The sequence below is a fragment of the Aulonocara stuartgranti genome, assembly GCF_965226115.1.
Source record: "Aulonocara stuartgranti genome assembly, chromosome: 1".
NCBI lineage: Eukaryota > Metazoa > Chordata > Actinopteri > Cichliformes > Cichlidae > Aulonocara > Aulonocara stuartgranti.
The window spans coordinates 1,512,501-1,536,646 of record NC_138939.1 but is presented as its reverse complement, the minus strand read 5'-3'; the positions used below and the strand labels follow the sequence as shown (position 1 = coordinate 1,536,646).

Genomic DNA, 24,146 nt, shown 5'->3' with positions numbered 1-24,146 from the left:
ACTGGTGAGAGAAAAAACTTTTTTATTAAATGTATTAAATTATTCAATTTTATTTGATAGAAAAAGCAAATTAATTAAGTTTCCTGAAATAATAAATCATGTTAATATTCTTTATGTTAATAAAATGAAGTTCTAGAGGGAACGTTGTACTCCGGTACTTTATTCCTGGAGTCTCCGGGGATGAGATGAAGGTGAAAGCGTCGTAGTTAATGAGGCCGATACCGACGGAGCACAAACTGCAGATCGGTCACTGGTTTGTCGAGCGGCTGTGTGTTCAGCTCAGGAACAAAGAGCTCACGTTTGGATCGGAGCTGATCGAGCAGGAGAAAAGAAAGATGTTGGGCACTCATCACCAGATTAAAAAAACAAACTGAATTATTCACGTGGGTTTATTGAAGGAGAGTGATGGATATGAACGCCCTGAAGGCCCTCAGACTCTCCCACAGATGGAATTAAATGTGAGGTTGCCCGAGGCCAGATTAAACTTATAGACACGACACATGAGAAGGTGATAGGTGAGCTAATTTGCAGGATATATATCCCCCCAGACGCCGGCTGTGATCTCTGCTTATCCGGCACGCAGCGCTCAGACGCGTTTAAGGCCAAAGATGAGTTTCATCTCTGCGCCAAGCCGGAGAGCAGATGCAGCAGAATCACTTCAGCTGTCTGCACATGCTCAGAACGGACGGGTTTCCTCATCCTGCACATCGGCTGAAACTATGTCAGCATACACAACATGAGCAGTGGCTTTGAGGCCCAGCCCCACATGTTATCACACAGCTACAAGACTATTCAATTCAACTTTATTTACACAGCGCCAAATCACAACAACAGTCGCCTCAAGGTGCTTTATACTGTAAGCTAGACTCTACAATAATGCAACAGAGAAAAACCCAACAATCATATGACCCCCTGTGAGCAAGCACTTTGGCGACAGTGGGAAGGAAAAACTCCCTTTTAACAGGAAGAACCAGGCTCAGGGAGGGGCGGGGCCATCTGAGAAGGAAGACAGGATAAAAGACTATCATGCTTTCATTTCAACAGCTTCCTGCAGACACCTGCTCAGCACCAGTCCAGTGTTCAGTTCTGGTCTCAGGCTGATGAGGAGGAGGGGTTTCCATATGTCTGGCTTCTGCTGACCAATCATGTTTGAGCAGGCCTTGGTTGCAGGTAAACGGTCCACCTGGCTGTTTGCCCAAATTCTGTCTGAGTGACTTAGCCTCGTGATCTGCATCTAGCCTGGAAGTTTGAGGAAGCAGCAAAGCGCTGGCTGTTCCTCTCAGAGGCGAAAGCTGCACTCATGCTAACACGCTGCTGTCTGTCTGCTTGTGCAGAGAAGGATTAATGAAACTCAGCCAACACAGAGATGCATCTGCATGCAGTCCTCCGACAAGCTAACAGCTCGCCACCTGTGCTTTACGCTGCACGCAGGTCGAATGCTGATCAGCTGAAAGTTTAAAGAGAAAAAGGGAACAGCAGAGTTCAAGCAGAAGATCAAGAAAGGCAAAAATAAAACGTGGAGCTCAGCTTCAGCTCACACGTGTCTGAGATAAGCAGATAGTATCACCATCATGAGTCTCCTCCTGCTGTCCCGAGAATCTGGAAACGAGTTTGATTTACCTTGAAGGCATCGTTACATAAGCAGCCGCTGAGATTAATGAGCTATCGTGACGTGGCACAACCTCTCCTCCCCGCTCTGACCTCTGACCTCCACCCACGTATCCTCCCGCCGAGCTGCTTTCCTTTAATTTTAGAGGCGATGTCGGCATTCCCGAGAGGTCATTTCAGTTTGTACAGATGAGTCATTCATGTGTGTGAGTGGTGGGGGGGTTACAGCCAGGTGCTGAAAAACACAACTTTAATCCAGTTACGGTGTTTTCACTCCTGCCGTGTTTCACCCGTTAAATCAAACTCTGCTTCTTGAATTTCCTCCTCTGTGTGCAGTAATCACACCAAACCAACCTCACCACGAGCCTGTGGAGGCGGTGGTCTCCACCCAGGTCTGTTGATGGCGTGACTGTAATCTGACCTCAGTCCGACGTAACGACCAGGTTTACTCTGTAAATGAAAGCTGAAAACCTTCCCGAAGCCACGCATGCTTCATGTTCTGGGATCCAGCCGTGATTTAGCCTGAATCCTCCGTGTTCTCCAGTAGCCCAGAACTCAGCAGCTTCTTCCTGTATTTACTTTTGTTGCTCCGCCCCAGACTCACCTGGCCAATGAGCTGACAGAACATTCTCACCTGGTTTGTAGCGGCACATTTTGGTTCATTTGGGTTTTTCACTGTGTGAAAACAAACCAAGCTCACATGAACAGAGACCTCAGCGTGATACAGACGGGGGGGCATGCACACTACACGCCTCAGGGGGAGGGAGCACGAGGCAGGGCGAGGACATAAAAACCGAGAAAACAACTCCTGTGAAGCAGGGCTTCATCTTATCCAGGTGACCACAGGGTTTGAACCTCTGCTGCAAACCCAGCCAGAGCAGGTTGGAGATCAACAGCTATGAAATCACTGCCTGCTGACCAATCAGTGTCCTGGAAGATCCGTTTTTTCTCCTGTGAGATTAGCACCTGATCCTAGGACAGAGCAGCTGTTCTACATCCAGCTTTTCAGACTCCAGCTCACAGCTACAGGTGGGAAACCTGGCGTTAGCTTAGTGAGGTGATAGCCAGCTTCATCCCCGGGTATGATGAGGAGAAAACCCTGACCCGCCTCTCGTTGCCTCACTCAGAGAGGAGGTTTAGCTTTTCCACCGACATTTAACGTCCGTGTTGTGACTGGTGTGAGGTGCTTTAAATGATTTTCCTCATTCCTCAGTGGTCATCGTGTCTTATTTGGGGATTACAGTTCTGCCTCAACACGCTAAACTCAGGACTGACATCAGCAGCAATTAGCACGCCGTCGCTGTCATTGTTAATCCTGCCTGAGGAGTTAATCTCCAAAAGAAGAAAGCTGAGAAGCTGAGGATTCATTGCAAGATCCTGGCAGGAATTAAACCAGTCGGAGCGGGATGTGAAGCTGCTGGTGGATTAGGAGAGAGAGCAGGTAAAAAGTTAAGATCAGAGACTTCATCTGTACACATGAGGTCATAACAGGAGCAGGCAGCAAAGACAAGGAGCAGGCGGAAAACCAGGCAAAAATACCAAAATACCGATGAAGCTGACTCCTCCTGACAGCAGCCAGGAAACAGGCGAAAGGTCATACATGAGGAAAACTGCTGGAACAGGAGCAGCCAGAGGCTGCACGGAGAATCGGCACAGAACATCCCGACAGCCTAAGCCGGGCTCTCACGTATGCGTCGGGTAAGGCACCGGCACATTTTATGTGGACACGAGTTACAGCAGGTGTTGTTTGACACAGACGTGGCTCGACTGTCACGACACTCCTGACACATCCACACCGGACCGTGGCTGAGCTCAGGCAGCCAGATTCACCCTGAGCCGAAACCGTCAGTCGGGTGAAACAGGAGCAAAGTCCTGACTGTTTGTAACGATCAGAAAGAGACAGAAGAAGCTCTGGTTAAAGAAGTAGAGCTTAGTAAAGTACAACTTTATTTGCTTTTGCTTTTTTTTATCAGGTTTAAGTGAAGCGATCTTTGAAATTAAAGTTCATCAAGACAATGCTTCAAAATAAGTGCCTGAGAAGGCCGCTGAGTGGTGAGGGTGGAGTTTCTGCTTTTATTGGATCAGCAGATCATTGCTGTGATTTTAGTGTTCGCTGCGAGTCGGAGTGAAACAGATTCTAATGATAGAGGAGAGTGGAGGCGCGGCCTGCTGCGTCTGCTGCCGTCGTTACGGTGACGGATCGCACAGATGTGGTTACTCTGCCCTCGCTGTTCACGGCTCTGTCTTCAGAAGTGAAAATGTTTGTAAAAGTTTTATAAATCAGGCGGGACCTTTCATCAGGCCTGACGGCAGCGCCAAGGTTATTCGTCATGTTGACGTGTACGCATCATAAAACTCTGTAAACTCGACAAATGAGCGTCTGCGCACAGAGATGAACGGACTCAGCACACATGCACACACACACGCATGCACACGCACGCACACGCACGCACGCGCACATGCACACACACACATGCACACACATGCGCACGCACACGCACACACGCGCACATGCACACACATGCGCACGCACACACACGCACGCGCGCACACACACGCACGCACACATGCACACACATGCACACACACACGCGCACACACGCGCACATGCACACACATGCGCACGCACACACACACACACACATGCACACGCACGCGCGCACACACACGCACGCACACGCACGCGCTGGGAGTTTTTGGAAAGTTGAGGAAACAAACAGCTGCTGATTTAAACCAGGAGTACAACTATTGCCCAAAACAATCGTGACTGATTTGTCCTCGTATCGAGCAACACTGAGGTTCGTTTTATCGACGTCCTGACTGACAAACCGCCGCGGTATAAAAGATGGCCGTAGCTCTCAGGTGATTTAAACCTGCATCACAGTCAGAGAGGACGATTATCATCTTCTCTGGTTCTACGTTAACGACTCGTCAGGCTCGAGTCGTCGCTGTCTCCGGGTTCACAGTCAGATCGACACTTTGTTTGCCACGCCCACTTTCAAAACACGCAGATGACGTGAGAGGACGTCAGTAACAACGCCACCCTGCAAGATGTTCTTCAGCCAGAAAGTTTCACTGTGAGGAGACTGTTGTTGTGATATAAATTAAGTTGAATTGAAGTGCACGTTTCCTGGTTCCTCTGGGATTTAGCTCATCGGTTGGAGGCTCAGTACACGCATCTTCTCCGCTGTTGGAGATTTCTGCCGTAGACGAGTCTGTCCTCTGAGAACGCTCTAATCTTCTCCGTGACGCGCAGCACGTTTTTCAACCACCAGGAAACCAAACAGTAACCGACTAAATGTGTTTTCAGGCGATGCCCCACAGTCACTGCACCGGTCGATGCTCGCGCTGACCTTATTTTCTATCAGACCAAAGTCATCACCAGAAAGAGCTCGTGGTCCAGTACAGAACCAGTGCAGCTGTTAGCGTGGAGGTGTTGGGACGCAGAGGCCAGAAGCTTAATGAAGCAGGTGTGCTGAGATCTGATCAAACTGTAATGGTGCCTGTGGGGACGCTGGTTAGAGATGCAGGCGTTTCCTGAGACACAGCACATCGATCCTCTGTGTGTCCTGCTGGAGCTGAAAGGTTGCACTTGTTTGTGCCACCTTTAAACGCAGGGACAAAATGTCATTGGTTCGTATTGATTTCTAGAACGTCTGAGTTTGTTTTTAAAGCCTTATACCTCCAAGTCCCTCTGTCACAGGTAACATCAGAAGAAGGAAGAGCTCAGGGCTTCCTCGGAGTTGTGTCCATTAAACTGAGGCAGGTTTCCTTCATCAAGGGATTGATTTACAGAGTGTGTAACGAAACCTGAAGCGAGGGTCGTGTCTGCCTGAGAAACCGAGGGACGCCTCACACTCAGACCGGTCCTGAAGCATCATCCATTTGTGATCCTGTTAGTGCCATAATTTCCAGAATGGACGTTATCATGTGTGACTTCTAGAAGAAGAGTCGCCCCCTGGTGGACACGAGAGACGGTTCCTGCATGTCTGAGGCACACTGGACAAACATGCTGTGATCAGAAGTTTCCATCCACTCATCGTGGGCATGAATTTCAGGCTCATTTGGGGCTTTTAATGATTTCCTTAAACTCTTCTGTTTCCAGGAAGGACTGTCCAGCATGGGGTTGGATGATTTGCACAGGTTTGAAATCATTTTGGATTTTCTCTAATCCACCTGCAGTGCTTATACACCTGCACTAATATGTCCCTTAAATGTCTGTTAGCGCCTCAGTCAGACACTTTTAGAAGCCGTCAACAAGTGTTTGGCATAATTCTGGATATTTGAGCTTCTTGGCACAACTGGTCGACTTTATTTAAATTAGTTGGTTTTCTGGCATAGAAACAGCTTTAAGTGTCCACGAAGTTTCAGCGTAGGCTTGATGTCGGGGCTTTGGGGTCATTGTCCTGTGGGAGCGCCCGCCTGTGTCCGTGTTTCAAACATCGAACTATTGATTTGATAGGAAGCAGTCCTCCCTCTTTATTATTCTAACCACAGCCCCACACCGTCACGCTGCCTCCACCATGCGTGACGCAGTGTTCATAGGTTTAAACAGCTCACCTTCTTTGCAGACCATAATTCATCTTTCACATTACTTTATTTGTTTTTGTCTTAAATTCTTGCTGTTACTCAGCAGCTGTCGCCTCTCCAGGCCAACTAAATCCATCCAGAACCACACCAGTCCAGCTGATCGCTTTCACACCATCTTTGTAGTTTTCACAAAGCATCGAGCTGATTCAGGTTGCACACGGACGTCCTCCTTAAACGCTGCGATCCCAGGGAAACGCCGCGCCCGGTGTGTCTCTGCGTGTCAGATGCTGTTTCGTCATTGTTCATGACTGAAACCTGCATCTGAAACTGTTTTTCAATGACGTTACTGACTTTGTTGTGCTAACGCTGGATTGCACAGCTCAGCACTCACAGCTCTTTATGCAAACACCTCGTTCACACATTCATACAGGAGCTTCTTGCTATCGTCAGGAACAAGTGCACTGCAGACCAACCTGGGGTTAGTGTCTTGCCCAAGGGTACCTGACACGCAGACAGGAGCAGCCAGGGATCGAACCACCGACTTAGTAGATGACCGGCTCCTGAGCTGCAGGACCACAAACCTGGTTCATCTGAGCTTCTAGCTGAATGCTGATGTTACTCGTGCACAGTCACAGTCGCGCTGCACTGAGGTTTGCACTGTGAACACAGCCAAACGTCCTCTGCAGTGTTCGAGCACAGCGTCTAACGTTTAATAATGTTATTATTTTTGCTCCATTATTTCCTCCTGATTCCTCTGCTCGATATTTCATTTATGAGGCTTTAATAACTGGAAGTCACCACAGTGAAGTTTTTACTGTGTGTGTGTCAAACAGCTGCAGTCCTGACGCTTCATCTTAAAATGCGCTTTAGATGCTTACAGTAGTTTTTGGTCTGAAAAGCGTGCACTTCATGTAATGCACACTGCAGACCTGGATGTGACTGAGCACTTATTAGCAGCTCTGTGTGTCTGTGCAGTCTGTGATAGCCGAGCTCTCTGAAGATGGTCACCAAAAACCCTGCAGTGGCTTAAACGCGTTTGTGGGTCACGTGACTCTGACTTGTGAGTCCGTCACAGGATCCGGTTCGGTCACTTTGCTCCTAGGAAGCGACTTCACAAACTATCTTGAGCGGATACGATCATTTCAACTCTGATCTGCTGCTAAAGCAGCCGGCTGTCATGCAGCACACCCATTTTCTGGCAGAGCTGTTGAAACCGGGCCTCTGCATCGTGTGGTTTCGGTCTGCAGCCGCTGCAGCTCAAGCGAAGGACAAATGTGTGATTTGAGAGAAAAACAGAGCAGCCGTGGATCCATTCAAAGTGTGCCAACGCAGCATTTCAAGGTTACGCTAACACCTCGGCTGCATAACATCATCATCTCCTCGTGCTTTCATCTGAGCGAGCCCCTCTGAGAATTACAGCAACTCCCAACAGCTCCGCACTCGTTTCATCTTTGAGGCTACAAGAAGGAAGCAATTAGCTCTCCTATCTTCCCCTTCCTCCCATCTCCCTCCTCCGTCTCCTCTCTTTAGCTTCACTTAGCACTCCTCACAGCTCCGTCTGCTGAGACCTGATTACTTCAGAGGACAGTGAAGGGAGAGATGAAGAGGAGGAGGCTGACGAATGATGGGGAGGGAGGATCCGTACAGATGGTGGCCATGAAAGCGCTGCAGATGTTCATTGAGTAAAAACAGAAACTAAAGTGGAGAAATGTTGAAAACTTATCAAAAACTACACGTTTAGTAGTTCAGCAGGTTTTCTGTTCGTTTGATTCTTTCAGTTCTTATTTTGTTGACAGTTTCAAAGCATTTAAATGATATAAGCTGACTTAATCCACCCGATATTTCCCCTTGTTTGTCTCATCAGGTCTCCAAGGATCTGTTTGGGCTGTAATTATTACCATCACTATTAGTTTTAGTTATTATTTTTTAGCCTGTTTGGCATACCCATGGTGGGAGAAGAACCACCAGTAACACTGTAAAATCTCCCAGTTTCTGTGCTGAGAAACAGCCCAGCCCGACCCTGAAGTGCTCACTGGAGGACAACATGAGCTTAACTGTCCTCCTCTGAGGCGAGAGCCGCTCTGATCAGCCTATCGTGTCTGGTTTCTTCAGGCATCAGAAAACGTCTCCTCGCTGTGAAAGTGTCGCCAGAGTCAAAGACTAAAGGCCAGCGTGTACTCGGGGTCAAAGTCGGGCTTAATGCTCTCCACGCAGCTGGAGGTTAACCCTCTAAAGCCTGAACCTTGAAACTGGAGAGTTTATTGAAGCATCTGACAAATTTGTTTGAAAAACTAATTACATTTTAATTTCCATATATGCCTTTTATTTTGTATCAGTTTGTTACATCTGGCTTTAAGAAACCATCCACCTGTCGGTCAAATAGGCCACGCCCCTTTAATCCTTAATACAATTTAAACAGGTGAGTTTTAGAAACATCCTCCCTATGCAGGTGTTATGGAAGAGAAAGGATCCACAGATAGCAAACAGTTTGTGTATCAGGCTGCAAACATGGTTATTTCTGCCGTAAAGTTTTAACATGGGAGTCTATGGGGACTGACTCACTGCTGCCTCTGCTGGACGTTAGATGAACTGCAGCTCATCTTCATTCTTTCCCTGGATGTTGCTGCTTGGGTTGAAGTTCAGTCCATCAGCAATCGTCTCTCCTCAGAAAAGAATGAATTACTACCTGCTTTGGAAAACAGCATCTGCTGAACTTGATTACACAAGATGACCAAATCATTGTTATGGATCCATGTCTGGGTGATGCTGAGAGTTTATATCAGAGCTAATCTCACTCAGGTTTCCTTTTAGAGGTCACATATGTGAGGAGCTCCACACTTGTTCATTAAAGACCAGCTCCTGGCTTTAGCCCAAATAATTACAGTTACATTACAACATGTGAATTTTGATTTTATGTATTGTAGAGCCTGTAAAATAAATAGGCCCAAGTGTGAAAGCTACACAACATGAGGTGGATCAGTTAGTTAGACTTGTTACTGTTACTGTAGTTCCTGCACAAAGTTTTCACCAGAAATTTAAACCTAATTTTCACGATTTATTAACGACACTCACCATCATTCCAGAGTGTAGCAACCAACCAGCTGTGTTGAACATGGTGTCAGTTGCTACTGACAACAAGAACTAAAGCTGTTTCAACACAATGGGCTGAACCATTTTTTAATGCGGGTGCGGGGGGGGGAGGTAGGTAATGCACTATGTCGAGTTTTAGAATGTAATTATTTTAATTAACTTCAATGGTAATTATAACTAGGCTCAAAGTGTTAATACTTATATGCATATTGTCATATGCAAAACTAGGGTGGCAAGAGAACATGCCACCCCAGTAGATCCGCCCCTGAGGACAGAGATTTGCAGAGAGAACACGAGACGAAGCTTCGCTCTGTATCCACGTCCTGCACTGACTTTATGCTCCACCAGGGGCAAGAATGTACATTATGTTGATATGAGGTTATGATGATATAAAATGAATGTCATTGTGTGTGTGTGTGTGTGTGTGTGTGTGTGTGTGTGTGTGTGTGTGTGTGTGTGTGTGTGCTTCAGATCTATCGGCGTTGCTGGCTGGTGTTCAAGAAATCTTCCAGCAAAGGACCTCGTCGTCTGGAGAAATACCCCGACGAGAAGGCTGCTTACATCAGAGCATGTCCTAAAGTAAGTGTGTGTGTGTGTGTGTGTGTGTGTGTGTGTGTGTGCTCTTTAGAGCTGACACACTTACTGACTAGGGCTGAACGATTATGGAAAATAATCTAATTGCGATTTTTTGCCCCAATATTGCGATTGCGATGCGATATGCGATTATTTTTTAAGGTCTTTGTCTTCTGTATTATTAAACAAAGACAAGCAATACATCATATAGTATGGCCAATACTATATTACATTAATTTTAAACTGTTCTTTCCTGGAAGACAGACCTCTGTTATGATGACATGAGGTGATGCATGAATTGATGACTGACATTTTTATTTAACTTCTTCAATCACAACAGTATATTTGAACATACACAATAGTTTATTTTTAGCTTACAAACATCTGAGCATAAAGTGCTGACAAGGAACCCTGGTGTAAACATTAAAATGAAAGTCAGTACAATGTGCAGATTGCAGAAATATACATAAAAAAAAATCAGTGGCTTTACCACACTCAGTTTTTCGACATCTGTGAACTACTAGACAGTCATTCAATTAAAAAATAATATTAAATAAATAAAACTAATAAATAAAAAATACACACATCTTACTGATCTCTGCAGTCAGTAACATTACACATAAAGTGCAAACATAATAGCAATTGTATAAACACACACACAAACACGCCTTTAAAGTTTAAAGGCGTGAAATTGGACGGTCTAGTTCTGATTAGCGTCACCGCTGTCTCGGTGGAGTTTAATAAACTCGGCCGTCTGCTTCTTGCTATCTAAAATATAACCAGACACTGGTGTAAATTCTCGACTGTCTCATACTTCTGTTTAATCAGTTTTCTGTTTGACGTTTAGTCAGCTGTGTGAAAACCAAGGAGGAACCCACCCGGGGGATTAATAAAGTTTTATTTTATCTAATCTAATAACTTTAATCTCAGCCAAACCGATTTACTCACGAACAAACAAAACACTGAAAAAAGCCCAACAATAACATTTTTAGGTTGTCTAAGTGACTTATATATCACGTTTAACCCGAGCAGCGAAACTCCGCGGTGATCTGAAAATGATGTGCCGGGAGTTGTGCCGTTCTCGGCCGCATCAGTAACCCTCGAGCTCCCGGCTAGCTGTCGAGCTGGTGGGTAGCAGACGCCTCTGAAAACGTCGAAGCACTTTTGCAAATATGGGATATCTTGATAAACCGAGCAGATATTTGATGTTTACACAACTACTTTCTCGCCTGAAAATATGTTAAAAGTTTATTTTGTGACCCAGAAAGATTAGTATGAGTAATTTTAAAACTTAGTAGCGGCCGCCATTGCTGGAAACTGGAGTTTGGCTGGGCCGCGCTATGACTTCTGGGATATGGTACTAATTTGGACAGCCTTATAATCGCAGTATAATCGCAGCCTTTGCGGTTAGAAAATTGCACTTGATCATGTCGCGATATTATCGCAAATGCGATATATCGTTCAGCCCTATTACTGACAGAGATGAAAGCCTGTACAGAGCTCAGCGTGAGGCGGCCGTTTCTTCTTCTTCTCTTTAAAACTCAGCAAGCTTTCGTTCTTCATCATGATCAGCAGCATTACTTCTCCTTCAGATGACCGTCCTGGCTGCCTTCACACTCCTTCACTGAGCATCCTTCAGCTTGTGAACTTGCTCTTTGTTCTTTCTCACAAAGCTCTAAAGAATCGACTGTAATCCAATCACAGCTGAGATGTTGAGGTGGACGGGACGACTCCAGCTGCAAAGAATCAGACACTTTGAGGAATATTTGGCTCAGCTTTGATGTACACTCCCACTCTAAGGTGTGGACACACCTTCTCGTTTAATGGTTTTTCTTTATTTTCATGACTGTTTACATTGTAGATTCTGACTGAAGGCATCAACACTATGAATGAACACACGTGGAATCATGTAGTAAACAAAACAGTGTGAAATAACTCAAAACACGTTTTCTATTTTAGATTCTTCGTAATATCCGCCCTCTGCTTTGATTCCTGCTTCGCTCACTCTTGGCCTTCTCTCCATGAGCTTCATGAGGTCGTCTCCTGAAATGGTTTCCAACAGTCTTGAAGGAGTTCAGAGATGCTGAGCACTTGTTGGTCCTTTGCCTTCACTCTGCACTCCATCTCATCCCAAACCATCTCCACTGGGTTCAGGTCAGGTGACTGTGGAGGCCAGGCCTCCATCGCTCTCCTTCTTGGTCACAGAGCTCTCACACAGGCTGGAGGTGTGTTTGGGGTCATTGTGCTGTCCTGGCGTGTCGCTGCAGGATGCTGTGGTAGCCATGCTGGGTCAGTGTGCCTTCAGTTTTGAATAAATCCCCAACAGTGTCACCAGCAAAGCCCCCCACACCATCACACCTCCTCCTCCATGCTTCACAGTGGGAACCATGCATGTAGAGACCATCGTTCACCTTTTCTGCATCACACAAAGACACAGCGAGTGGAACCAAAGATCTCAGATGTGGACCCATCAGACCAAAGCACAGATGGTCTAATGTCCATCCTTGTGTTTCTCAGATCAAACAAATCTCTTCTTGTTGCTTTTCCTCAGTCGTGGTTTCTCAGCAGCTGTTTGACCATAAAGGCCTGATTCACACAGTCTCCTCTGAACATGTAGAGATGTGTCTGCTGCTGGAGCTCTGTGTGGCATCCATCTGGGCTCTGATCTGAGCTGCTGTTAATGTGTGATTTCTGAGGCTGGCGACTCGGATGAATGCATCCTCAGCAGCAGAGGGACTCTGGCTCTTCCTATCCTGGGGCGTCCTCATGTCAGACAGTTTCATCGTAGCACTTGATGGTTTTTGTGACTGCACTTGGGGACACATTCAAAGTTTTAGCAGTTTCCCAGACTGACTGATTTATAAACACAAAGTAGAAAACCTGACCTGGATTAAATTAGACTGATCACCTAATTAGCCAGTGATATGTAGCCTGACAGGCCCTGCCAGCAGGTGGCGCCTCGGCTCCCGGTCGATGTTAGAGGTCACAGTGTCTCTGCGTGGTGTTTAATCAGCCCTGTTTTCCACTTTATCTCCAACTTGCTGTTTAGGTGACAGAGATCAGCAATGTGAAGAACATCACACGACTGCCACGTGACACCAAGCGACAGGCGGTGGCCATTGTGTTCACAGACGACACCTCACGCACCTTCACCTGTGAATCAGGTAACATGTCTGCCTCGACCTGTTTGGGGGGGGATAGAGAAGGCACAATGGAAGAGCTAATGGTGATGTATAATGATGTGTAATGTATGAGGAAGAGCAGTGCCCAGTGCATCATGGGAAACCCCCGGCAGCCTACGTCTATTGCAGCATAACTAAGGGAGGATTCAGGGTCACCTGGTCCAGCCCTAACTATATGCTTTAGCAAAAAGGAAAGTTTGAAGCCTGATCTTGAAAGTAGAGATAGTGTCTGTCTCCTGAATCCAAACTGGAAGCTGGTTCCACAGAAGAGGGGCCTGAAAACTGAAGGCTCTCCCTCCCATTCTACTTTAAAATACTCTAGGAACAACAAGTAGGCCTGCAGAGCGAGAGCGAAGTGCTCTAATAGGGTGATATGGTACTACAAGGTCATTACGAGTTCCCAAAAATGTTCAGACTTGATGCGTGCCAATTCAAGAGGAGCTCATACGTTTAAACATTTAAAATCTGCGTTCTACTGTGGATAAAATAAATAAATATAGATTTATGTGATTTTGAGAGTTCCAACTTTTTGAGTTGAGTTTGTTTGTGAGGAGCAGGATTTTAAATCCTCGGTGAGGTGAAGCCAGTACGTGTTTGTAGTCCCCGACAGCTCTCTCTCTCTCTCAGAGCTGGAGGCTGAGGATTGGTTCAAGACGCTGTCGATCGAGTGTTTGGGGATGCGACTTAATGACATCAGCATGGGCGAGCCAGACCTGCTGGCTGCTGGAGTGCAGTGTGAACACACAGGTACAGCACACACACACACACACTGTAACTATGACCATTTTATCAGTCCGAGCTGAAGATGTGCAGATGTTCATGGCAGTGAGACAGGATCAGAAATGAGTCCATCAGAGGGACAGCTGAGAGTCAGAGGCTGAGAGGGTCTGAGCGTGTGCAGAGGAGGGAGGGTGGAGGATAAAGATGGAGCTGCCAGGCAGAAGCAGAAGAGGAAGAGCTCAGAGGAGGTTCATGGATGTAGTGAAGGAGGACGTGCAGAGGGTTGGTGTGACAGGAGGATGCTGGGACAGGAGGAGGTGGGGGCGTGTTGATCAGTTTTTGAATGTATGGTATTTTTACCCGTGATGTTTCTTTTGGGTTCTTTTCCTTTGATCGAGGCTGCTGATGTAAATCTGCTCTTAATGACTCGTTAAATCACGGTTGACTCGCTGCACCATCGTGTGGCACGACGTGGTATTACATGAAAGTCCAGCCCAGCACAAAGACGTTTTCAGTTCACTGTGAAACATTTCAAACTAAAACCAGGAAGTGACACTGAAAGCTCCTCCAACTGTGAACCTATTATTGTTTATTGTTGCTTATTTTTATGTCAGATTTCATAAACCTTGCAGTGCTCTTTGCACACAGTTATGAAAACTTTAGAGGCTGCGTCTGTTATGAAACAATGATTAACTTTAACTTTATTCATCCTCCAGCTGCAAAAAAAACAGTTCACTGTTAATCGGTGTTTACTGTGAGGACCTGAGCATGAACACAGATTTTACTTAACATTTGGGCGGAGTCTGACCGTCCTCTGTCTCCTCAGAGCGCTTCAACGTCTTCCTCCTCCCCTGCCCCAACCTGGACATCTACGGCGAGTGCATGATGCAGATCACCCACGAGAACATCTACCTGTGGGACATCCACAACCCTCGCACCAAGCTGGTCACCTGGCCGCTCTGCTCGCTGCGGCGCTACGGACGCGACGCCACCCGCTTCACCTTCGAGGCTGGACGGTGAGACTTCGTGGTGGTCGGGGAGGGGGGGTGGTCTGTCCTCAGATAAACACAGGTGACATCCATCACAGGTTAGAGAGCGCCATCCTTTGTTAGCAAGGTGACTTTGAGATGAAGTGCTTATCTGAACTCACATACTGTCAGTCCAAGGATACCACACACACACACACACACACACACACACACACACACACACACACTCACACACACACACGCAGGGCGCTGCATTGGGCTGAGCCTCGTGAGGAGATTGAATAGATTAGTCGATGAATCGATGCTGGGACAGACCTCCTTATCTGCTCTTCTTTGATAGAACCTGACCAGCTATGATTGGGTCAGCATGCAGATAATGCTGTGTGTGTGTGTGTGTGTGTGTGTGTGTGTGTGTGTGTGTGTGTGTGTGTGTGTGTCTGCGCTTAAACTCAAATCTGATTGGAGAAGATGCACATCGATCGATTATCAGAAAAGCGCCATCAGTCAGTGAGTGCGAGTATAAAGGGGCTGAGCCTGGAGTGGACGTTGGAGGAGCTGCTCAGGATGCTGCTTTGCCTCACACACTTTATTTTTCTAATTTGGCCAAACGTGATTACAGGCTGAACAACAAGTGCGTCCGACACTCTGCTCCTCCAGCAGCAAAAAAAACCTTTAACTACACAAAGACGGCAGGAAGAACCAGGCCAGAGATGAAACTGCAGATCACTTTCACATTTGTCGTCTTGTTAACAACAAACGGGTAAATCCCTAATTTGGTGACGTAGTTCTGGAGGATGAGCAGTGCTTTACTTCCCTCATCTCAACCTTTATCTTCTCTGGAGTGACTCAGAGAGAAAACTGAGCAGTAGGTAGGATTCAGACGACCGCGAGATAACACCGCCGTTTTCACGCTGAGCTGCTGTCATGTGCAGGATGTGTGACAGCGGCGAGGGACTCTACACCTTCCAGACCAGAGAGGGGGAGCAGATCTACCAGAGGGTCCACTCGTCCACGCTAGCCATCGCTGAGCAGCACAAGAAGGTCCTGCTGGAGATGGAGAAGAACAGCAGGGTGAGGCGTGACCTTTCCTTTCTGATGATTTCAGCAGACTCGGGTTCAAATTCAACCTTTATTCAAACCCTGTGCGATTACAGCAGCGCACAGCCACAGACTGTATATAAATGATGGAAGTAGCAGGTCAGAAAACATCCAGAAGGGGGCGACTTCCCCGTTTCAAAGAGCATCTTAATTTAAACAAAGCACCATTAAGTGTTAATAAATGCATAAAAAATGTGTTCGTCTCAACAAAGTTTAGAAAAGGTCAAAATAAACTTCCTGTAACGCTGTAACAGACAATTATAATAAATCAAGGCTATGAAGTCCTATGAAATTTCACTTTTGTGCTTCACATTCACATTTTATTCAGTTTATTTGGTAAATAAACAGAAAAGCAGTAAATAAAAATCTCACAGAGATAAATGCAGACCTGCCTTGCTCAGAGGCTCAGAGCCAGCAGAAGAGAACATGGGATTACATCATGTGGTTAAAAACGGGCTGGTCGTACCCGTGGCGTCTTCCTGCTGGGACGCTTTCACAATAAAATGAACTTGATTCTTTGACTGCGTGTGAGCCGTGCTACTTCCTGCGCTTATTGTCTCAATTCCTGATGTTGTGTTTTTTATCCCAGCTGCTGTCGAAGGGCTCAGAGTCTGGCTCGTACCCCTGCACCCCCACCGCCATCCTGCCCCGATCCGCCTACTGGCACCACATTACTGGAAACCAGACCGGCATGGATCCCGGCAGCGGTACGCCGCACGCCAACCCTTACATAACATTTACATGAGATTTATACAGGATTGGACTCTTCATGATGTCAGAAGTTCAAAAGCTCCTCCCATAAACTCAAGAACCAAACCTGATTGTTGTCTTCATGGTCGCCTCCTTAAAGCTCTGCACTCGTAGGAAGTCCCGCTCTGATGACCTCCATGCTCCATCTCCGTGTTTACTTTACTTTTTTCATTCTCTTCACCTCCTTTCTCACCTCCTTTCTCACCTCCTTTCTCACCTCCTTTGTCCTTCACCCCTGCTGGAGTGAAGGACAAAGGGGGCAGAGGGTCGTTCAGTACAGATGGACTCAGTGTTGTTTTTAAAAAACAACTCAAAACTCACCTTTTTAAAACTGCTTTTGGTTCATTCTTGCTTGTTTTATATTGTCTGTGTGACCTTTTTATGACTCTCTATCTTATGTGCAGCCCTTTGTGACTCTGTCTAGAAAGGTGCCATATAAATAAAATTGTCTTTATTTATTTTATTGACAGATCGTCAAAAAAGACAAAGACAGAAACACATGAGTGACGAGTCGTGTCCAAATACAGAGACGTTACCAGTTTATGCTTCATAAGAACATCTGTAGAGTCACACATGCAACATAAAGTATCCAGGCAGATATTTCTGTCTTTGCAACTTCAAATAAACATTATTCATAAACTCTTAATATATTCAAACATCATGTTTTGGTGAAGCTGTTCCTCACCTGCTGCTTTTCTCTACGTTTCATTCGTCACTCCACGATGTCCCAAAACAAGAGAAACTCCTGAGTAATCGAGTATTTGCTTCTCGGTGCGCTGTGACCTGAAAACATTGTTTGGAGAGTAAACATCAGAAACGTGCAGATGTAAAGAGTCCGATGTTAGAGGAGCTGCGCAGAGACCCGACAGACAAATTCAGCTTTGGTTTCAGAGTTTTTGGTGGATTGTGTTTTTGTCGTGTCGCGACGCCGACGCTTTACACACACGTGTTGAGGAGATCGATGATAGGTTTATAGCATGAACTTATTCGCTGGAACGTTAAGGACAATTTGCTGCACAGCAAACAGACACGTTTATCCTACCACAGAACAATAAGAGAAGCTACGAGCTCTCCCGCGCTCCGGGTGTGGATGCCAGAACACGCTGCACGCTTTGCAGACTGCTGAACATCACACATCCTATCACTACACTATCGATTATACACCTCTGAGCACATATGGTTAAATATTTCCTGATACAAATGACAATAATAAAATCTAAACCCATCAATCGATATCAGAGTCAAGTAGCATCAAGGCTCCGCCTACCTCAGGTAACAGGTGTGTTTCTGCTCCGTCTGCAGGTGACGCCGCGGAAGACGAGCTGCTGTCCACCCGCCTGCCTCCCGACCGCCACGCGACGCTGCCCCTGGCAAACACACACACGCAGTCTCAGCCACACATACACACACACTCCCCGACACACTACCCCACCTTCCCCGGACAGTGACACACACACTCACACAGGTGCGTGTGGACTTTGAAGACACACACAGGACCCACATGCATGCAGACACACACACTGGACACTCCCTCCTTATATCTGACAGCCCAACATCACACCTCACAGGATGGAGGGACGCTAACAGCACGCCGTCCCGAGAGCGCACTTCCTGCGGCTGCATCCTGCTGTGTGGCGTGAGGACTGAAAGCTCTCAGCTTCAAACCAGAGACAGAGTGAAGATTGTACGGACATTTTTATACTGAATTTCTACCGCAGCTTCCTTTTGAAATCACAACAATAAAGAGGAAATGAGCGGCAGCCTGACACGCACACGTGGACCGACGCAGGCCTGTTCGCGTCCTGCTGCTCGCTCAGCTGCTTCCTCCTCCTCACACCAAACATCAGTCTGCCGTCACCTGTGTGAAGATGTGTTTTGATCTTTATTTGACCCGCCCACAGTCACACGCCAGCGTGGCTACTAGAATAAGCAAGAATTCAGTTATTAACTGACAGAATTTATTTACACCTCAGAAAATTAATTTGTAATTGTTCGATTTGCTTGTTAGGTCTGACGCCTTTAACCGTTTCCAGGTCCGAATCCTCTTCAGTCCTAAAATCAGGGAAACTGAGGAACAGCTGAGGGTGGAAAACAGTCCAATAAAACATCTGTGCAGCTGTTCGCACAGCTGTGACGATAAAGTTTAATCAAAAGGAGGATTTATGAGGTGAGCAGGAAGAAAGCTCGCTCTCTGGCTGAAGGATTTAAAAAAGACTACAAAAGCACAGTTCATGTCATAGACTGTATATAAAGGATGGATGTAGCTGCCCAGATGTGACCCTGATGGGATATGATGTCACCGCAGTGAAACGTGGACCAGCAGCTGAGAGCTAAACGTCAGCGCTGATGCCACTTTTTAGCTCTGTCCATCTTTCTTTACAGTCTGCACAGCGAGTTTACGCGTCGGGCTCTCGGCAGCGCCGACCGAGCTCGGTCACTCAGACGTCTCGGGCTGGTTTGGATCTCTCGATGATCCCGAGCTCACTCTGAAGTCAGACGCTGAGTTTTTAAACGTGTGAGCTGATCAACAGCTGCACAGGACCTGGAAGAAGTTCTCTGAGGTCATCTCTTAACAAGCAGATCATCTTTAGGCTTAAAGTAAAAGAAGTCAACGCCACGAATGTCATCATATAGAAACCTTAGGCTGCTTTAAAGCATATTCAGGCCCACGTGGTTGCATTACTGTGGCTCCCTGCACAGCTTAGGTTGTTTTTTTATAGTGACAAAACTATGAAACGCCAACATTTGGTCAAATTTCCCGTTTTTATGGATGTGGGAGGATTGAAGCGATGTATGATCCTGCTGCTCGGTGCCTTAACAGCACCACGAGGACTGTGAAGACACGCGTGTGAAGAACACATTTATCACATGTGGATGAATGCCTTTGATTTCACTGGTAGACGTGACTCCGCAGCTCCAGGATCTGCTCACCGAGCCCTGGCTGCGGCGTTTCTTATCGAGTGATTCCTGAGCTCTCCGGGATGTGTCTTATTGCACCTTGGTCTTTTTACACACCCCTGTTCTCATCATCCACGGGTTTTAGGGACATTTGCCTGTCAGTAACTGATGTTCACTGTCCTTACATTTCATTGTTCACTTGTCACTTTTCCCTCTGACAGATGGAAACTCTCAGCCTCTCTGCACGGGTAGAGTTCGTCAGTTTGAGCCTCACATTTGTGTTTCTTCTGGTCCGTAACCATGTGTGAAGAACTGGTACCTCCAAATCTGAGGCCACGGTTCTGAGCAGGAAACAGGTGGAGTCCCTCCGTACGGGTCAGGGAGGTGTAGCTCCGCCCAGTTCTTTAAGAGCGCTTGGGCTGTTGTTCACGGCAGATCACAATACGGATCTGAAGTGTGTGGATGCCGTCGGTCTTACCCTCACCTTTGACCCTGAGCTGTGTTGTAGATACTGTGAGGCTCCTCTGAAGGAGGAGCTCAGTCTTTCAGGAGGAGGTCAGAGTGTAGCGTCCTTCACACTGGAAGGAGGCAGTGTGAGGTGTTTGGGAGGAGGCCAGACTCAGGACACAGTTTGTGTCTCTGAGCTGGCCTCGTGCTTCCCCAGAAGAGCTGCACCAGTTTCAGCCTGATGGACTGCTGCCTCCAGATAAGCTGTGGAAAATGGATTTGTGGGTGTAAAATAGGAAAATGTGTTCAAACACTGACACGAGTAGAAGTGGAAATAACACAGGTTAGGTTTCACTTCTGCCCTGAAGTCACACCAGAGGCTTCACTGGGTCCCTGAGGTAGTCTGCGATATGACAATAGAGAAACCCTGAAGCTGCAGCAGTGCTGGCATCAGCAGACAGATAGCAGCACAGTTAATCACACACGGCCCGTTTTTCTGCTTCCATTGAGTCCGAATAGTCCAGGTGGTCAGGACGTTCTGTTGGATAGCACAGCCATCGTTTCTGTCATCAGTAATATGAGCAACGACCAGCCGGGAGCACGGCTCAGACGCACCACAGGGCGCTCCATTTGGAAACTAAAGTTCTTCAAACTTATGTGGAGGAGCTCAGAGCGATGCCTGAACGGGCGACGCTGGTTCTGGATTGGTTATTGATCGTTATCGATGGCGTCAGAGGAGAATGGCAGGTGCTGCCTTTGCCTTCTCTCACACTGAGCTGTACAGGTGAGGTGGAGGTGGGGAAATACCAGGACAGCAGATGCACGTCGAGGTTTTTCCACCGTGGGCTCCGATCAGCTTTCAGCCGCTGCCTTTTGACTCCGCCCTCGTCTTTTTTCAGACTCGTTTTCCGCGTCGTACCCGGACTGTGACGAAGCTGGATTCCTCCTCTGTCACCATCATTAGCTGTTCTTCCATCACTGAAACATGACAGGGCTACGAATTCCATCTGTCCCCCACATGATGGAAGCTGTGTACATATCTGCTATTTATTTCATGTGCATTTGAGTGTGTGTGTGTGTGTGTGTGTGTGTGTGTGTGTGTGTGTGTGCGTGTGTGTGCGTGCGTGCGTGCGTGTGCGTGCGTGCGTGCGTGCGTGTGTGTGTGTGTGTGTGTGATTACTGGAACATGTGTTCATATAAAATACACACACACTCTCTGTTGGACCTTGTGATGTAGAAGAAGCTGCTCCACCTTGTCAGCGTGGATCTTCATGAACCAGAAGAAAGCGTGCATCCGTCCGTTCGCTCATACACGTTCACGCCTGTGCCGCGCTGCAGTTCATCTTTGTAGCAGGAGGAATCGTGCAGAGGGGTGTTTCATAAAGAAGGAGCAGGACAGGCCAGACTTAAAGCTTCATGTTTGTCGAAGAATAAACGAAAACTTTGACCCTGAAAAGATCTCTGCTTTGAGGGCCGCGTCTCATGGTAGCACAGGAATGTCGTGTCACATTATCGTGCCAAATCCGGCGTATTGGGCTGATTCCAGCCTGTTTGTTTGGTTTCCTGCTGAGACTTGAGTCTTTATGAAACCCCCTTCTGGCCTCACACACCTAAGTGCTCGGTGGAAGCGCTGAGTGATGGACGAGGCTGGGAAGCGAGACGGGAAGCGACGGCTTCCCTGCAGCAGTCGTAGTGTGTCTGTGATTGTAGTGTCATCTCCGGCCGTGACCGCCCCTCAGCTTTGTAACCGATGACAATAAATGCCGTTTCCACCCGCTCACACTGTCCACACAAAGTGCATGTTTTAGAGAAAATAAAGTTCATTGTTACTGAAGGATGCGGCTCCCTGCTGTGATGTCAGTCCTTAAATTTTGTTTTACCTCTTATTTTATTATTTTATTACATTTTGAAGCTGCTTGTAAAATATTCAATATTAAGTTTTTTGTGTATCAGATGATTTAACGATGAAAGATCTGACAGTTGTAGGTAGAAACCCAGTGATGGTGGTGCGAGGGAAGAATGAAATGAAAGGTTGAGCTCACAGCACAGAGGATCTGCCTCCTCCCAGATATCTGTGGGTTTTGGTTTTTTGCATATGTCACGTTTATGTGTTTCAGGTCATCAAATGTTCAAATTAGACAAAATGATGCCAGTGATGACAAGATGCAGCTCTTCACGATGGTTTCTTTTATTAAAAGAAAGAAAGCTTTCCAAACCTGCAGTGTATAAAAAGTGAAGCTAACTAACAACCCTCCAGCCTTGGCAGCCTTCAGTGAGTCTTTCACATGGATGGAGGAATTTCACTCGGACACTCGTGACACATTCACACTGGACTTGCTTGCTGGTGTGTTTGGGATCATCCTGCTTAAGCAGAGTGCTTCCTCGTGGCTCCATCAGCTACACCAAGTCTATAAAGCTCAAACTAAGAAATCAGGACGGGCAAATGTTTCGTCACAGGTTCAACTCCAGCTGATTTCTGCTACTGATCCAGGAGCTCACATATGTGAATCTTTTCCAGTTTATCCTCTAAAAATGAAGCGTCGCAGGACAAATGGTATAAATGTGTCTTTGTTTTTGGATCATTTTGTGAACTCAGAGGCTTTTTCCCTGCCTGCGCCCACCCTCTGCCGTCGGTGTGAGTCTGTGAGGATCCAGCAGGGGGCAGCAGCGCTCACGGGCTCAGTGAAGGCAGCGGGGGAAGAAGAGGCGGCAGGAAGCGCTCACACAGCCGCTGACCTGCAGCTCCGCTCTCACCTGAACCTTTCTGTCCTCGATCACCTGCGCCGTGTGACCACGTGACCCGCCGACATGGGCCGGAAGGTGACCGTGGCTACCTGCTGTCTGAACCAGTGGGCTCTGGACTTTGAAGGCAACTGTGAGCGGATCCTGAGGAGTGAGTGAGACCGCAGCGCGAGCTCAGGCTGTGGCCCAGCCAATCACGGCCACGAACAACTCTGCTTTTCATAAAACGTATGACGCGTTATCCCCGTGCGCCGTCACAGGGTGCGTGGGTCTGCTGTCACAGGGTGCGTGGGTCTGCTGCCACTCGGTAATAATAAAACGTTCAGCTCGCTTTATTTCGATTCAGTCTGTGGGAGGAGAGTCACCCACGCGAGTCACCCACGCTCACTGCACATTTCAGCAAACACGCATCAGCAACATGAATCAGTAATAACTAGAGATGGCACGATACCACTTTTTTATGTCCGATACCGATATCATAAATTTGGATATCTGCCGATACCGATATGAATCCGATATAGTGTTTTTTAATCAAAAAAACTGTTTTTTAAATATTTTGCTGCATTTTGTATAAGTTCATACTCAAGTTTAAAACAACAACTACACTAAAGCTATTCTGTTATACCTGTATGCAAAAAAAAAATTTCATAGTTCAGCAATACTGATCAATCTAATAAACTTAAACCTGCACCATCCTCCCTATTCTGGTATTTTAAAGAGTACTTAGCATAAATATTAAGCAACCTAACTAATAGGGTTCCAACTCCCAGCAACAACAAAAATAAATAAATAAAAAATAGGGAACCACCCCTCACGCTCCACCTCATGATGCTTAATCGACGTAATCAACCTTAATTTGATGCAGTGTGAAAAAAAATGCACAGAAATCAATTATTTTTCAAGAAATATTAAATAGATTCAACATCTTTCTTCAACAAAATTGCAGACTGCACAGATGGTACCTTCCCAAAGGAAAAAGTACTATAGCTTACTAGGGTATATTAGACTTAATAGTTACTATATACAGTAATTGACTTCTATTCATTTTACATCAAATTAAAACTTTGAGTGTCAGATAATTATTTATTAAAAGCTCGACATTTTAAATGAGAATAAGAAAGAAAAGTATGTCTTTGTGCCCCCTTTTCCCTGTTAATGCCCTATCGGCCCCCCTGGCTAAACTTTGCTAGATCCGCCCCTGCACAGTTACCAGCGTCAGCTACGTAGAAAAAGATCCTGGAGTAGAAAGTAATAATAAATAAATTCTAACAACAGCTGATCAAGCTTAAACGTGCTGCTGTTGTTCAGCCGCTGGTTTCCTCTTTCTGGTGCAAAGTGGGCCAAAAGCAAACTAGAGAGACGGACTCGCGACAGAAAAGCCGATCAGCTGATCATTAAGCAGTTTCATGATTGAAGTAGCAGCAAGAAGAGGCAGTCGCTCCATATATCGTTTGGTAAGCTTAACGCAGGAATGCTTTACAAACATTCAGAGATGGACTTACACACTTGCTTTACTTCT

The 24,146-nt window shown here is 46.6% G+C and overlaps 2 protein-coding genes across 4 annotated transcripts in view; both read left to right on the top strand.

The window, feature by feature from the left end:
- Nucleotides 1–18,095, top strand: part of dok4 (docking protein 4) — a 55,849-nt gene extending 37,754 nt beyond the window's left edge. The window contains exons 1-8 of one of the 2 annotated variants that reach the window (XM_082540386.1): nucleotides 2,394–3,306; nucleotides 9,700–9,807; nucleotides 12,851–12,965; nucleotides 13,611–13,730; nucleotides 14,530–14,719; nucleotides 15,625–15,763; nucleotides 16,380–16,497; nucleotides 17,843–18,095. In XM_082540386.1, the coding sequence (XP_082396512.1) occupies nucleotides 3,298–3,306; nucleotides 9,700–9,807; nucleotides 12,851–12,965; nucleotides 13,611–13,730; nucleotides 14,530–14,719; nucleotides 15,625–15,763; nucleotides 16,380–16,497; nucleotides 17,843–17,988 (945 nt within the window). In that variant the 5' untranslated portion in view covers nucleotides 2,394–3,297 and the 3' untranslated portion in view covers nucleotides 17,989–18,095. Of the gene's footprint in view, nucleotides 1–2,393; nucleotides 3,307–9,699; nucleotides 9,808–12,850; nucleotides 12,966–13,610; nucleotides 13,731–14,529; nucleotides 14,720–15,624; nucleotides 15,764–16,379; nucleotides 16,498–17,842 lie in introns of those variants that run through there. The other variant, XM_082540385.1, reaches the window with a different exon arrangement.
- Nucleotides 18,096–22,538: 4,443 nt separating this feature from the next.
- Nucleotides 22,539–24,146, top strand: part of nadsyn1 (NAD synthetase 1) — a 9,740-nt gene continuing 8,132 nt past the window's right edge. The window contains exon 1 of one of the 2 annotated variants that reach the window (XM_082540181.1): nucleotides 22,539–22,778. In XM_082540181.1, the coding sequence (XP_082396307.1) occupies nucleotides 22,694–22,778 (85 nt within the window). In that variant the 5' untranslated portion in view covers nucleotides 22,539–22,693. The other variant, XM_082540182.1, reaches the window with a different exon arrangement.